General features: G+C 33.6%; 2 protein-coding genes, 1 long non-coding RNA gene and 1 pseudogene across 4 annotated transcripts in view; 2 read left to right on the forward strand and 2 right to left on the reverse strand.

The window, feature by feature from the left end:
- Position 1: 1 nt before the first annotated feature.
- Positions 2-2,200, forward strand: LOC126865749 (survival of motor neuron protein-like; annotated as a pseudogene).
- On the reverse strand, positions 2,186-4,952 carry LOC126865589 (vacuolar protein sorting-associated protein 4-like). Of its 2 annotated transcripts, none has more exons than XM_050618318.1 (4): positions 4,858-4,952; positions 4,503-4,625; positions 3,925-4,124; positions 2,186-3,774 (listed from the first exon to the last, which is right to left on the reverse strand). In XM_050618318.1, the coding sequence occupies exons 2-4, from the start codon at positions 4,554-4,556 to the stop codon at positions 3,414-3,416; spliced, it is 615 nt and encodes a 204-aa protein (XP_050474275.1). In that variant the 5' UTR covers positions 4,557-4,625; positions 4,858-4,952; the 3' UTR covers positions 2,186-3,413. The 2 variants fall into 2 exon arrangements, with proteins under 2 accessions (XP_050474275.1, XP_050474266.1); XM_050618309.1 differs by having other exon boundaries at positions 4,503-4,671.
- On the forward strand, positions 4,695-7,992 carry LOC126865809 (uncharacterized). Its single transcript, XR_007689682.1, has 3 exons — positions 4,695-4,723; positions 6,812-6,898; positions 7,650-7,992. It is a non-coding gene; the product is annotated as an uncharacterized LOC126865809 (long non-coding RNA).
- LOC126865603 (katanin p60 ATPase-containing subunit A-like 2) overlaps positions 4,956-16,940 on the reverse strand; it is a 57,284-nt gene continuing 45,299 nt past the window's right edge. The window contains exon 6 of the mRNA XM_050618344.1: positions 4,956-5,003. Coding sequence (XP_050474301.1) covers positions 4,975-5,003 — 29 coding nt within the window. The 3' untranslated portion in view covers positions 4,956-4,974. The remainder of the gene's footprint in view (positions 5,004-16,940) is intronic.

The raw sequence follows: 16,940 nt of genomic DNA on the forward strand, positions 1-16,940 counted from the left end.
AAATAGATGTATAATTCATTATGCAATTTTATAGAATTAAATCTTATTTATCTTCAGATATAAAAACTATATTTACCAGCTGAAACACTAACGCATATGCAGTATAATATAATCTACTTAACAATCTCGTTTTAGTTATAATATGTGATTAATTCTTTTGCTATTTCGCTATAAACAGTTTTTTGTGCATACAATATTTTTTTATAGTATTCTAATATATTGTTAGATATTGTAAAGAAAGTAAAATACAGTTATTGAAGTGTGGGAACATTCAATGTTAACCTTGCTTCAAAAAATAATCTTTCGAATGAATGGGGAATAGATTTTTAGTATTATAGTTGGTATAATGTCATCATTGTTTACAATGTGTTAGAGTTAAAGAAATGAGACAAATTAATATTTCAGAAGCAAATTCAATATTTAAATGATGTTATTTTAAAATGGCAGATGATATGAATGTTCTTTTTATACGAGGAAATGGAAACGTATGTATGGTAATGGAAACGTAATGGTTTTAACATTATTTTAGTACAAGATCTTAGCATAATAGTAATTAACAGTATCCATTACCTTTTAGTCAATTTTTGAAAAATGACATATATGATAATTTGCAATAGTTTGATAATAAAATACTTGTATCGATATTAATAACGTATAATTTGCTATCTCAAAAGGATACAGACACAGCCAATGATAATGTTTGAGACGATAGTGCATTAATAGAAGCATATGATAAAGCAATAAATTTAGCAAAAGAAGAAGTTATCAAGCGAATGGGAATGGATGTTGGAAATTCTCAACCGAAAGAAAACCTACAAAATCTTAAGCAGCCTAAACACGCAAGTAAATTACACAAGGTTGTGATTTTGATAGAATATTACAAATTTGATACAGAATATTATTAAATATATTGATTAAGAAGCAAATTATTTTATTTTGCTATTTACTTATATTTATTTGTATACACATCTTTTCTCTATAGAAATGGATCATAGGAGCACCTTGTCGTGCAATATACTCAGAGGATGGAGAAATTTATGAAGCTATAATATCAAAAATTTACGAAAACAATGGCACGTGTGTTGTAAAATTTGTAGGTAATACCTTTAGCATGATGGTTATGTCAATTAAGAAATGTACTAAAAATACATATATATATATATGAAGTAAAGGCTTTCGCATAGTCTATCACAGTGTCATTCAGCAGGTTCTTAACTCGGCAGGAGTACCTGTCAATGTCTATGGAGAGACCCGTGGGATATAGGGTCATGAACCATAAACATGCATGTTACTTATTGTTCATTATTAGCTGCTTGGAATATAATTCTCCTCATTAGACGAGTGATTATTACTACATATATCAAGGCAAACATTTATACATATACATTTATGCATGGGAAATTCTAGTACATTGCCTGTAAGGACAGTAACTGAATGTCACTCAGCCATTCTATTAAATGACAAAAATTTCTTTTACTCTGTGTTTAGGCTATGGTAATACAGAGAAAGTCGAGTTGAGTTCTCTTTTAGAATCAGAAGGTTTGCAAAGTCAAATAGCACAACAAAAGAAAGCTTTGGAAGAGAAATTCAATGAAGAGAACGACGAGACTTGTGAGACTAATTTTTCTACGAATGTAAATTCGAAAAAATATAATGTAGAAAAAATGGATTGTGCACATCACTTCATATCGGGACCATCTTTCAATTCGATGACTGATATAATGCCACCTGCACCTCCTTTACCACCACAATTAATGGCCGAGTAAGTACAATTTAAAAATTCTAATGAAATGCTGAATACTTCTAATATTAATAAGTAATTTGGAATAAGTTTAACATTTTATTTGGAAAAAAAAAATACGAAATTTTAATAAAATGTACTAGATTACCAGATAATGATACAGACGCACTTTCAAGTATGTTGATGTCATGGTATATTAGTGGTTTTCACACAGGTAATTATTTCATATAAGTATTTTATTGTATATTAAATTTTCAATGGACTATGTTATTTCTTTTGTAGGTTATTATCATGGTTTGAAACAAGCAAGAAACAATCAAGAGAACAGGAAGAAGTGTTGATTATATCAATTTTTTCAATAACAATATAACGATAATATAAGATATAATAAAATATAAAACTCATTGTATTTATTTACTTCAATTATTTGAAATAAAGAACAGCTTTATTTTCATATAAGACTTTATTTTTTTAAAAATAATTACTAAGATAAGAAAAACTAAAAAACATATTTTTGATAAAATACACTCACATATATATGTCGGGTTATCATTAGGATTTAAGGCGCGTAATGATCCTTCGTTTGAATTAGCCATTGTTTTACGAAACAGAGAATATATTTACGCGAATAAACAAGATTTTACAAAATATTATGAATAATGAGTTTAATAAATAATAAGATTAACAAACGATAAGTTTAACTAATAATTAGATTAAAGATTAATAAGTTTAACGAACAATAAGAGGAACGAATAATATGTCTTACGAATAATGAATTTAACGTATAATGAGATTAACGATCGATAGGTTTCACGAATAATGAATTTAATTAACGCTATTAACAATGTTCCGGGGTTCAAACGAATCCACGGTCAACGGGATAACTCTTTACTATGTGTAGAATAATTTTAAACACAGAATACAATTGCTGAGACACTCGGTAAATTGCTCGATGTATCACTTTCCAAGGCGATCACACGAATGAATATCTGATGAAAATCTTTTTCGCTATCCGACTGCATTTGTTTGTTATATGCTCGCTGGAAACATCGAGAAGGTTCCAATCGTTGTTGCTAGGCAATTTCTGTCAAAAGTTTGTTGTATACTCTTTGGAAACATCGAGAAAGATTCAAACGCCGTTACTAGGCAGTTTCTGTCTGGAGATTGATTCCTAATACAACGTGTGTCCCATTATATCGACATCTCTAAAGTACAATTCTATGCGATTTCTAGGGAGAACAATACAACCGATCCACACCTTCGTCAGGCAAAACGTTTATCCCGTGACCGTGGCTACGTTCGGCGACCAGTTGTCACCTCGAACTCACTTTCGCTTTCACAAATATCAAACAATTACAAATGACAATTGCTTAATTACAGTTATGATAAAATCTAGGCTAAAGCATTAGAAGGCTTCCTCAAAATTGCAAAGGGAAGGCTCCGGTTTTCCTTTCATCTCCGACATATATAATACAAGGATATAATACAACCGAACATTTTAAACTTAGCCTATAGCGTGTGCGCGCACACACACGCACACACACATGACACACACGACACACATGCGCGCACACACATGCGCGCATACACACATGCACACACATGCGAATGATTTCTCGAACGATAATCCATTTATTTATATTTTTCAATATCTGTCATTACGATTGCGTATTTATTTGTTCCGCGTATCATATTTATCTATTTGCATAACTGTAGGTGACATTTTTTTTAACAATTTTGCTAATATTTCATAACTTTTTAATTCATATTTCAAAGTGGTAACAGGTGTTTCTTTCTTTTCAAGTCTCCTCCATATCGGGCTTATTTCTAGTAGCCACGCTTGCTTACAAAGCAATTTTATATCTGCACAAGAATATCTTTCAGTACATTTTACTATGTGGTTTACAATATCTGTATTTTCTAATAAGTGGTTGCTAAGGTATAATTTGAATATACCAAGTCGAGCAACTTCATTGGGTAATGATACGTATATTTGCTTTTCGAGACGCCTGAGTAAAGCTGCATCAATGCCCCTAATAACATATTTACAATAAATATTATCGTTCTATTATACTAATAATAATGAAGGAATACTTCAAACAACACAATAACATATTTGGAATTTGGAGAAATATTACGATATTTTCTACTTAGAAAACATTGAAATAACGTGATATACGTACCAAGGGGAATTAGTTGTAGCCAGAAGAACTACATTAGAATTCTCATTAGACACTAATCCATCCAATCTAGAAAGAAGTTCTGATCTGAATCTCTTTGCAGGTTCAGACAATATACAGTCTCCTTTATTTGTGGCGATCCAGTCAATCTCGTCGATAAAAATAATTGTAGGCGAATGACTATAGGCAAGTTCAAATAAAACCTGTTCAGTTTAACAAATGTATTATTCATTAAATATTATATTCGAAATTCCTTAAATTCATTGCCTCATCGCGAATATGATATCATTTCGTTTTCCAAACAACTATTCTATTTATATATAAATGACGAAAAATAAAAATTTTATACCTAGAATCTCTCCTTCATAGACAAAGGAACAAAGAAACTTACATAGACAAAGCAACTTACACGTATATACTTCTCGGAATCGCCTCTCCATTTGCTGACCAATCAAGCTGGCAGTTATGTTAAAAAAGGTGCAATGGCATTCTGTCGCGACTGCCTTCGCTAACTTCGTTTTCCCTGTTTTGTATATTTCTTGTAAACACGTACAGAAATGAAAAGAATACGAGTATCTTACCTGTACCAGGTGGGCCGTACAGCAAAATACCTTTCCATGGGGAAAACGGGCCATCAAAAGAGATAGGATACTTAAGGGGATACACAACGGCCTCCTTAACAGCGGTTTTACATTCTTCTAGGCCTATAACGTCATCCCAATGTACATTTAATTTGTTTACTACGATCTCCTGTGACGATACAAAGATATACAAAGATAAAATGGCGTCTTCTCTATATTAAGTAAGCGTTACGTAATTTGATATTTGAAGCGTTACCGAAATCACGTCATCGTCGATATACGTTGGACGATTTATCGACGGGAATTTTATCGTTTAAAAGCTTTACGATACGTATATTAATCGAAAATAACTTACGCATGAGACGTCCTCAGCAATCTTTCGTAATTCCGTATTATCTGAATAAAGCTTTTCAATGCATTTCAATATCTTCGATTGCATGGATTGTTCCATTGGGGAATATTGACGTCACTGTCATTGCGAGATTAATATGATTCGTATTGTCATCAGTTATCTTCTGCTGTAGATTCGTCTCTTTCACAGGCTCACTTCTCGCTTGTTTACTAAAAGATTTGGCTTTTGTCTCAATACTTCTACAAACACTGGATCATATTGTAATACGATACGTTGAATTTGATACGTTGTTGAATACGATACCGTTGAATAGGATACACGTTGAATACCGTTTAAGTTTAATATCGTTAAATAATTTAAATTCTTACGTTTTGCTTGCATTTGTCACTTCCCTCGTCATTTCCCTTCCAGTTATTTTCTTACACAATATGGGATATTTTTGAAATTTCATCTTGTAATAATTTTCATACTCTGCAACGATAATTTCCAAATCGATGTTGTCGCAGACCCGATGTTCGGGAGACAGACGAGCTTCCCGGAATAATACATCGCTAATGTCTATATACCTAAAAAAATGTAGTTTTTAATTAATTATAGTTTTTAACTGATTAAAAATATTTTTCGCAATGACTGAACACTATAAGATAACCATCAAACAACTGTTTTATCTCTAGGTAAGACGGGCAAAAGAATGTATTTACTATATAAATCCTCGAAGATAATTTCTTGTCTTCTGCTCTTTAATTTCCAATTTTTAGATGGATAAGAATAATTTGAATTTATATTTCATATATTTGTTTATAACTAGTTAATCTACATTATCGATTGAGTTATTCTTAACTACTGAATTACCGATGTCGAATTTTCAAATTTGGTTTCGCCTTCTCTTTCCACGATGTCCACTGATTTCTATTTCGATTGGTCACTGACACTATTCAAGAGAATTGGAACTAGGAATATATTTTAATTATAATATACTCACCCATTGTGTTCCAAATAATCACATACAAGGTATAATATGTTGCGATGACGTTCCGAAATACGACTCTCCTCCTAATATAATTATTTTTTCATTACAATAATATAAGTTTTTTCATGTAATTTTTTGTTACATTTGCGAATTCAACGAGTTACACATGATTTTTCATGAAACACGAACGTTAAAAATATTTGATACAGCCTAATTATAAAAATTGTTAGAAGCAAAAGTCATAGATACTATGTGCGAGTATCGCATGAAACGAACAGCTATTAAGAGAACTGCAGCAATATTACAAATCAAATAACAAAACACACACGTCTGTGACGTGGAAATTCTAAAATCTAAAATCTAAAATCTAAAATCTAAAATCTAAAATCTAAAATCTAAAATCTAAAATCTAAAATCTAAAATCTAAAATCTAAAATCTAAAATCTAGAATATTCCTTACCTTTTTTCGCAGATTATAAAATATCTTATTCATACTACCTTGCATCGATAAATCACCGTTCATAGTGACACTTTCAAATCGCCTATCGTTTCTCAATGGATACGAGAATTTCCGTTTATTACTTTAAAAACAACCCGTCCATTACGTTTCTCTTAAAAAATTCTTTCAACTCCGTTGAAAACCGTGCATCAAACAAGAGACAAACGATTTGTTGCCATGGAAATGTTTGGTTCACACATAAGCAACGCACAAATATAATGATAGAATAGCTGAGTGTGTGTACTGTATAGTAAGATGGATGCAACATGGAAATAGAAAGAGAACACCATGTATAGATACTTCCTGTCCTTGTTTAATCAGGCATGCACACTAGTGGACACTGACGCTGCTCGTATACCGCTGTTACATATTTCCTGTACAAGCGCGCGTCGTTAGACAAGGACGGAACATCCTCTCTCTACTTCTCTATCGCGTTTTTAGTTCGCTCACGCGCTCTGTACTTATATCTATTACATTTCCACCATAAGCAGCGGCCGTGCAGTGACTTACAAAAGTTCCGAACGGTTCCATCCTGGGCGGACGGTTAATTGCGTTCGGTACTTCGAGACAGGAAGGTGAGTACAGAATCGCTCCTCTTAGTACTCTTATTAGAAGTGTTATCATCGAATATAAGTTTTTTCAATAAATTCTTATCGTTTTACAATCTTTCTAGAATACAATGACGTCAGCAATCGATCATTTTCGCGAATTTATTGTAAATTAATTGGGGGAATATCTGGAGTTCTTTATCGGTTTCGACTGTAAAATCAGCAACTATTCGAATTTTTCATTCATAATTGTGACGTTTTCGACTCTTCCGTTGCCAAGACCCCCTTGAGAGATTTTTGGCACGTTCCATCACCCTTGTTAAACGAGTGCACATTGGTGGATATATTGATTTTAAAAACCAATACGTGAACGAGGTTTATTATCTCACTGGAACAAAGAAATCCGTTTTATTCGCGAATTTTCCGTGTTTCTTCTTAATTTTCGTGAGTGTCTGGTGCGGAGCATTATTTGAATGAACTTTTCATCGTTCAGATTATATTTCGTTTAAAAAGATTGAAATTGATGTCGAGAAGAAATGAAACAAGGTGCTCGGGCATTCCATCGTTTCCCGGGGAAAGAGAAATATGAAAAAAACGGTCGTTCTTCCTTCTGCCATTTTCGTCCATTACCAAAATGGTATGACCCAAATGTCCCGGGCCGTGAATCAATCAAGCGAATTTTGAATAATTTTTGAATAATATCCAGTTAATAATTTGTGAAACAAATTAATTTCATTTTATTGTTGGAAACAAATTAGTTGGATTTTTCTTTCTTTAGCAGTTTTCGCCGGAGTTGACCTGACGTGCTACTTCAGTTTCCATCTTCGCTTCTCGAAACTTCCAACGTCCTTGGTGTTGGAGTCTCCTTGTCCAGGTGAGTACATAGCTTCTAGATACTCGTCGCTGTTCATCCTTACGAGCCTCTCGAGCTTTAGTTGTCAATTGTTATCGTTAAAGGAAGAGAAGCTCGCGACAGATGTTATCGAACAAATCGTTTCTTCTCGAAAAGTTCGAACTTGTTCGTTGCGTTTGAATATATATGGACGGACGCCATTTTTCATGACATCTTCATGATTTGTCATGTCGTGAGTATAGCTTCTGACTACCACATGTTTGTGATTTAACCACTTGTGAAATTTGACCACTATACCGTGATAGAAAAATATTTCCAATGAATTATAAATATTTTACATTGTGAATTATAAATATTTGTTACAAATTATATCGTACTTGAGGTGAAAATGAACCATATATCTGCTTATGGAATACGAGGTAGTAAATCATTCGAAACATAATAACGATTAATTAAGCACATATACAATAACGTTTACGAATGAATATTGCGAATTATTGTATGGCTTTAATGCGGTATTTAATGTTTTGATTGCGGTCTTTGAAATGGTATCATAGGTGCTGATATAATATCGCGCGAAAAAGGAAAGACCAGTGGTTAATATTGCAGGTGCACCAGTGCGTTGCGCTCGTCGGGGGTGGTTTTGACGCCGGTGCCGAGGAGAGACGCAGAACGTGTTCGATCGACCCGCGAACGTAGCCCGTGCTCATACTGCGACAGAGTTCGTTTCAGTTAGGCTCAGTCGCTGTTTGTCCGTCGACAGCGTATAGTCGCGTCGGCCTACGATTCCTTTTTTCTTCTTGTTTCTTGCGAACTCTCTCGCAACAGCCGTTCTATACGTACGCCGCCAGTATATCGCGTGATCATCGTTCCCGTTGCTTCCCTTACCCTCTCACGTCCTTCGAAGAAGACCACCCTTTGGTTTTTCCTTGTTTGGAGGGAATTCATCGCTCGGACACATGGACTGCGAAGCACGAGGGTTGATCGAGGCATCAGCGTGATGTACTTTTCAGGTTTCATATTTTCTCTATGATACTTTCTAAGGAGAATTTGAAAGATATACATTTTTAGGAAATAAAGGTTTTTATGGAGTCATCGATAGGTTAGAATTTAATTAACTCTCTTATAACAGGTATTCCAATTTTTTAATATATAAATTTAGTTTCCTCTATGGTGTTAGAGAACACAATGCGGGCATTTTATGATATAACGAATATATTCGTATATATTTTAGTTTATTCATTCGTCAAATTTCCCTAGTAGGCCGGCCTGCAGCTCACATGCAGCACTTAGTAAAAATTTGTTTTGTTAGAGGTTGGCTATTCTTCTTGCTATAAGAATATCGTGAAGTCGTATCATATGATAAAGCACCTTCTGAAAGCTAGATGCTCGATAACGAGCCTAATGATTCTCGGTAGTTTGTAATGTCAAGCTTTGAATTGGCGAGATCGCTCTGCTGTCAAACGGCCGTCCAGCGGCGACCACATTCTTTAACCACGTTCAAGGGGTATATCACGCTACAGAAACCATCAAAGGGTTTGCAAGTTAGTTGCCTTTTAGAAGTGGGGCAGTTGGTTGTTACATGTAATCCGTAGTTGCTGGCTGTTCTCCTTAGTCGCCATACATCATAGAGACGACAGTTATAGTCGCCAGTTGTCCTTGCTAATGGTTGCTTGTTGTCGCTAGTTAGTTCTCGTTATCGTTATGTATTCCATCAATCACGCGAAATTTAACGTATGGGAATTTATTCTTCTTTATTCTTTCTGTAGGGAGATTTTTTAAGACGAGGAAAATATAGAATATTTTAAGACGACGGTAAGGTTTGAATTTAAGTAACTGTTTTATGATACAACAAAGTGGAAAGACGATTTAATTTTATAAAGTTTAGGGTAATTTTTTAAAAAACTTCGAATTTAAAAGATTCAAATAGATATCTTAAACGTAATTAAACCCTCCATATCGTAAGAAATTAAATGAAACTGCGCAACAAAGTTGATACATTTAATGTATTATTTTAAACATTTATTTAAAAACATTTATTTAAAATTTAAGTGTAGGCGTCGACGCGCGCGCGCCATTCGAAGCATTTGTCAGTTCGTTACATCTGCGGTAAAAGTTGTAACTACGAAGAAGCTTAACATATGGTGCGTCTCAAGACGACAGTAAAAAGTATTAAGAGATTTTTCGAGATTTTTTCTTTTAAGTTTCCAAGTACTTTTTCTATTTAACTTCTTTTTTTTTTTTTTTTTTGTTGCATTTTCTAACAATATTCGATAAATAGAGACGAAATATGACAGTTCTTAGTTCGGGGATTTATTGGTTCGAAAGTTACTTGAAAAGTGTTTCTGGAGTTCGTGCGGTTAATACTTTTAAACTTTTACCGAGTACGACTTATTCCGTATGGCTGGACAAATCTTTGTTGATACTGTAAGCGTAACTGTAAGCGTCCGGATATTGTCTTGTGGAGATAGAAAAATACACGAAGTATTGATTGAACTACATATTTTTTTAATTCTTTTTTAATTCTTTTAGTTCTTCATATATTGATAATAAAACGATATTCCGCTACTTTGAGCACAATATAGTAATGTTTAAATAAATAATAAAATTTACGCATTTCGTCTTCATGCGTCGATAAGAAAATGCAAAAAAAGTTAAAGAAAGATGATGCGCAGACGCGAAGTTTAGTCAGCAATAATATTTAAAACCTCTAAAATATATTGTACACATTTATTTGCAAATAAGCTCAATGAAATTGAACTGTAACTGTGTTTCCAATAATGTCTTCGATGTATTGCTCGCCATTATGTCGGATTAACAGCTCTAAGTGATCGACCTTAATCACTAAATGTCGGCCGTGATTCAGTGGTATAGCTTTACATATGACGGACATCGCAGGCGCTTGTAAGACGTCCATTGTGAAACGTTTCCAATAGCACCGTTTATGCACCGTTTATGTGATGGTGAAATCTGAATATATATATCGCTGAAATATATATCGCTTATCACTTGAGTCTGACACGATCGTTTTTAAATAGAATCACAATTTTTTATTCTTTACAAAATCAGTCTTTAAAGATTATGTGCAAATAAAATAGATAAATAGATAAATGGTTGTAGAAACTTATAAAACAGATATTACAAGTATATCTAAATAAATGATATATTTATAAATTGTAATATTTGATCTAAAGTTTAAATAAATAAAAGAGATACTCGTGACTTACAATAAACGTATTTTTTTTTCAATTTTTAAACAAAGCAAAAGTGGATAACAATTTTTCAAAATGTAAAAATCAACACAATGGTTGGTTTCTTTAATTAATCAATAACGTTTAAAGTTAATTAATGTCCAGAGTGGTTTGTACATTTTGTATTTCGCCGTATTTCAACGTTCGATGTGTAAATAGAACTTGATGCCTGAAATATCGAAAAAATAATTAAATCCGATCGTTCCGTCGAATTTGCAAATTGTATACTCGTGTAAAATCGAGTGCGCTTGTGTATGCTGATACGAAAAGTGGTAGTATATTTTTCTTTTTTCGATTATCGTTATCACTTTTTGTGTGGAAAAATTAATTCCGTGAAATGGAAGTGCAATCAATACGGCTTATCACGAAATAATAGCACAACGACGGTACATATTGGTATTGACGTCAGCTTCACAAAATTTCTCGAGTATCGCGGTCGACTATTTGGGTTAAGAATTCATTTTCAAGGTTCTACAAGCACGAGTATCTTATGGATATGAAATTTTCAGTGTACATTTTAATAACCATATTCCATATTGCATGCTGCGGTCCAAGAAAAATCCGCAGTTAATATTCTGCTAATCCCTGCTGCTTTTAAAGACCATAAGTAGTCGTCCGTAAGGTTTAAAAGATTTCGAGTAGATTTGTATTACGTATTTTATCTTCTAATTTTTAAAGAGAGGATCGTGTTTAATTAATTGAAAATGACGAAACTGTAATGGGACATTATTATCAAATATTAAACGTGGTTCCATTGGGTACTTTTATGGTCTTTGCGAGATATATATGCATTATACGTTGCTATTGGCAACGCGTAGCGATGAACGATGGAGAGCAATACCTTCGTTATCTCGTCTCGGTTGTGTACATATCAGTAATGCACAGTACTCGTACTAAATATCTTACAAATTCCATACAGATTTTCAGATTAGTTTCGAATAATACCAACACGCCCATGATAGTCAACACTATGCATAATACACTCCTAAAATGTTTCTACAAATATATTTGTCCGAATATTTTTGTCAGCTACTATATCCTAACCACGATTTATTAAACAATATATAGATTTAAAAAAGAATATATAACGATATTACTTGTTTAGGCTAGATTGGTTTAACTTGTATAGTTTTAGTAACTGTGTAAGATCAAACAAGAACTTATCGTTAGTTTGGCGAGATTTGATTACACGAAGCAACATAATTGCTTTGAAACTCAGGACAGAAAACAATGTCAACCGGTAGACGCGTTTGTCTGGTGAACGTGTAACGCGTGAATAATAGATAGCGACAATCACGCGAACGCTAGTTACAGCTGACTTGGCTTACATTGTAGCATTCAAACTAGAGTATACGAGCCGTAAGCACTATTGAAAGTTCAAAGGCCGACTAGTGAGCTTCATCCTATCTCATTTTTTAATCAGGCGATGGATCGACGAATCGTATTGATTTCGAGGATTATTATAGTTCTGTGGAAATTTTAAAGCGCGGTTTGTCTAATCTTGTCTCGTTAGCTACAGACTCTTTGGCGAGCAGCCTGAAACTTGATCCAGTTTCGAGAAAATGAAAAATTCGTTTCTTCTCTTTGCTTCCCTGTTCCTTCTTTCCTCCTTTTTCCCTTTTTACATCGCGTTAAGACCCGTTAAATAATATTGACTGCCGTGGACGCTGGCTGAGAAGTGCACTTTATAACTAGCTTTAAAATCACTGACGTCGATGAGGACAAAGGTAAGTTAGAGGGTCATTTATCTGAGCTGGTGTTATTCGACCTGAACTCTGCAGCTTTTCACAGTTTCTTTCGTTTTTCTTTTAAGAGCAGAGATGTTAACTGGTCTCTTGTTACGTGTAAGAAAGTACGTGTATGTACTAAAGCTTATTTATCACCAATTGGTTGCTCAAAGTCGAGATATACATACCTATATTATATTAATACGTTACAGAAGATTACGCGTTAGTTAGCTTATGAGAATTTATAGTGTGTCACAGATCACAAAAGCAGAATGACTACTTTTTCATAAACGATATATGTATATGAATTGAAAGTTTAACTATTACGTCACATACTTCTCTCGATAAACGTCGTCGAGTGCATATTGTTAAAGAATATTAGCCATTTGAATTCAATAGTTTCGAAGATACTAATGCTTCTGTGAAGTTTTTGCAGGCTGTTAATTTTTTATTCAGATACTACAAATTTTAAATAACTTCGATTAGAAATAAAAATCACATTACATTAACGCGTAGAATGTAACGTAACGTAGATAATGTAAATATAAATTATATTACAAGGAAACAATACGGTAATTGTAGGTAATGTGAAACATTCTGGTTAAAATTGCATCCTTTGAAGGCTAGGACACACAGTACTTACGAAGTAGATTAAGTAGCAAATGGGGTACTTAAGAAAATTCATGTTGTCATTGTTTAATAAACATCTTCAGCTAATAGCTTTCTGCAAAAGCTGGTTTAAGTTATGCTAGCTTATTCCTTATTAATTGCAATTATATTGTTCGTATCTCCTAGAGGATTAACAATCCATTTTTATAATGGATAATAAAAGTAAATTCCTATTAGGTTGTCCCAAGTTTCTTTCGCTTTATAAAGAAATGACAGTTATGTTATTCTATATTATTTTATATTAAATTGGAAAAGTGCTAAAATATTTGATAAAAATGTTAAGAAATTCTGATATTGATTTAAGCGTATCGATTTATCTGCTCTTCATATTTGATCAAACAGAAATTGTTAATTATGATTTCCACTTAAAAGCGGATTGCATATTATGAGGATAAATTATCAAATTCATCTCTAATATACACATTAGAGAATCATTCATAGCCGTAATCCTGTTTACCGCTAACATTCCTGGTACTCAATCATTCATTAGGAGACTGCTCTAGCCGCACAGAATACACCTGTAAATAATTAATCGCCATTAATATTCAATCGACTTTTGAAAATCCCTCATGTGATCTATTTCATGCGATGAGAATATGTATAAATTGAGATTGCGATCGACCATCCTCAGTCGGATAAATCGAGTGATTCAAATTATAACACAAAAAAAAGTTAAAACTAGTTACATTATCTTTTTCAATTTTTATGTATTATTTGGCGGAAGAAACTTTGGTAATTAGTAAGTAAAGTTCACCTCCTTAATGTTAATGATTTTAATATGTTATTAAGCTCAAAGTTCTAAGGAATTTTCTATATATATATACATATACATAACTGTGTGCGTATATATATAATATACGTATAACAGCCAAAGTTCAGCTCTCAAGTGTACGCAAAACTTTTATGTTCATTTTACGCTATACCAGTATGTTTCATGAATTTGTTTGCTAACAGTATCGAAACAAATAACAAGCAGAGGACGAGCTATTCATGAATTGTTTTGCCAGCGTGTACGCTCCCAATATTTTCTATTTGAGAAAACATACTTGTTGCTATTGCAACTACAAATATTTTTACAGTCGACGCTTTTGCCGTGAATCATTGGCTAACATGTAAAATCGAGAAAAAACATGGTTTATTGTGATGGAAATGTGGAAAACCGCAAAACCGATATAGAAGGGAAAATAAAGGAAAGGAAGGTAGGGATAAGTAGAAGCTTGGGGCCAAGTTTAATTCACTGAAACCGAGCTGCTTGTATTATCACAAAACAAAATTGCCAGTACGTCATTTCCGTACTCTCGTCCTCGCGAAAATGGTTTTGCTCGTGAAGAAAAAAACGAAGAGACAGGGAAGAGAGGAAAAAGCAAACGGAGAGCGCTTTTAAAAAGCTGGCGAACCGTGTGTTACCACAACGAGACACGCGGTGCTATTTGTCGCTTTAAATTGTGTCGCAACTCGTTTTTGAGATCTTTGCCAGGGATGCGTTAAAACACGCTGCAAATATATTTCTGGCTTTTCTGGGGTTTAACTGAAATATGACAAATAACGTTGTAAAACATATGTACTTATGACTTACAGAGTAATTGAGTGTACAAAATATAATAGCCAGCGATTTAGGGCTTTAAAAGATCAAAAGAAAAGAAAAGAAAAGAAAAGAAAAGAAAAGAAAAGAAAAGAAAAGAAAAGAAAAGAAAAGAAAAGAAAAGAAAAGAAAAGAAAAGAAAAGAAAAGAAAAGAAAAGAAAAGAAAAGAAAAGAAAAGAAAAGAAAAGAAAAGAAAAGAAAAGAAAAGAAAAGAAAAGAAAAGAAAAGAAAAGAAAAGAAAAGAAAAGAAAAGAAAAGAAAAGAAAAGAAAAGAAAAGAAAAGAAAAGAAAAGAAAAGAAAAGAAAAGAAAAGAAAAGAAAAGAAAAGAAAAGAAAAGAAAAGAAAAGAAAAGAAAAGAAAAGAAAAGAAAAGAAAAGAAAAGAAAAGAAGAAAGATAATATGTTGCGGCAGTTTAAGTCGATCTAAGAAAATAGATAACGGGAGGGGGGGGGGGAGGGCAAAGCTAGTTAATCTGGAAAGAATCCAAGCGTCAATTTCAAGCATTTACAGAGAATCAAGCGGGCTGGTTAAGGTCGTGAGTTGAGCAATTATCCCGCGTTAGGTTCAATCAGGTTAGTCCCACGCGAAATTGATCCAACCATGCGAAAACGAGTGTATTCTGATTTCTGTTGCAGATACTTTTGGATTGTTCATTTGTTTCCGCTTGTCATCGAAATTTTTTACCAACAATGAACGTGTACGTGAAAGCACTCATAATTGCGGCAATCATAATAGTGTCGGTTCTTCTTTATATTTTCCAGTTTGTAAAGATTGGTAAGTTGATACTGATTAATTATGCGATCGAAATCCTATATAATGGCTACAAAAAATATTTGCATCATTATTCTCGTTTCCTAATGAATCGCTGTTTTAATCAAGTTTTATATTGCATCAAATTTCTGTAGTTACACGAAAGTACTAAATTATAGAAAACTTGATATACACGGATTTAATTAATTGATAAATTAGCCAATATATAGGCATTATTATTTATTATATTATATATTATAGGCATTATATATTAGTAATGTATATATACACTTTTGAATTTTAGCCTTCTTAGCCTTCTATTCTTATATCCTTTAAACGTGATTTCAAGCTACAAGCTACTTTAACTCAAATAGCTCGATTTCAAGTTCTAACGTATACTGTAAAGCACACTTGCGAAGTGAAACAGTAAACACGATATGAAAACTCTCTCCCCAGTAAGAAATCGAATATCCAATTTCAATCGTGCTTCATCGATGAAGCATCAATGCTACGTAAAAGCATCGTGGCAGCCGCAATGCGGATCCGTTGAACAAAAATTTCCTGGCGCGATCGTTTTCGTAACGCTATTAGCCGTTTCAGTATCAGGGATGTTTTAAAAATCCGTATCGGATTGTACCATGAAGCGCAATAGCGCTTCGTTTATTTATTTACGAGAAGTGCCGATCAACTCGATTGCACTGCTCTTTTTTTTTTGTCGAAACATACCGTTCAACGCGTTCACGCTTCACTTCATCAGCTATATCAGAAACGTTACACTAAAGAGTCAAAAGGTTGCCAAATATTCGTGCTTTACCTTTTGTTTGTGTGACGTTCTGTAATTGGTTTTCCAATTCAAGAGGTAATTTATACATTAGTTTTTTCTTTATTTGGTTTACGATTATTTGAAAGAAAAGTAATTACGAGAGGAAACTCTGATAGACTAGCGGCAAGCTACGTTCGGAACCGAGCGCGTTGTGAATTGACAATCGTAACCAAACATCGCGACACAGTTCACCACACTACGTGTACAGCATGATCACGCTGAGTGGCGTTGAAACGGTTAACGTAACTGCGCGTACGACCGCCGAATGGCAAAGATATTGAAGCTGAGAATCGTTTTCAGATGTTACAAACAGCTGTGTTGACTTTCAAGGAGAAACCATTCGACATGATCTTACGTTTGAGCCGGGACCTTCGGTTTGCAGTTTCTGCACCTGCTATAATTCGAGGCTGAA

This window comes from Bombus huntii, chromosome 1 (assembly GCF_024542735.1).
Source record: "Bombus huntii isolate Logan2020A chromosome 1, iyBomHunt1.1, whole genome shotgun sequence".
NCBI classification, from domain to species: Eukaryota; Metazoa; Arthropoda; class Insecta; order Hymenoptera; family Apidae; genus Bombus; species Bombus huntii.

Coding starts and splice junctions, on each gene's coding strand:
- LOC126865589 (XM_050618318.1), bottom strand. CDS start 4,556: ATGGCCCGTTTTCCCCATGGAAAGGTATTTTGCTGTACGGCCCACCTG. Junction 4,125..4,502: donor GTACGGCCCACCTGGTACAG/GTAAGATACTCG, acceptor TAAACTGAACAG/GTTTTATTTGAACTTGCCTA. Junction 3,775..3,924: donor GCTACAACTAATTCCCCTTG/GTACGTATATCA, acceptor ATATGTTATTAG/GGGCATTGATGCAGCTTTAC.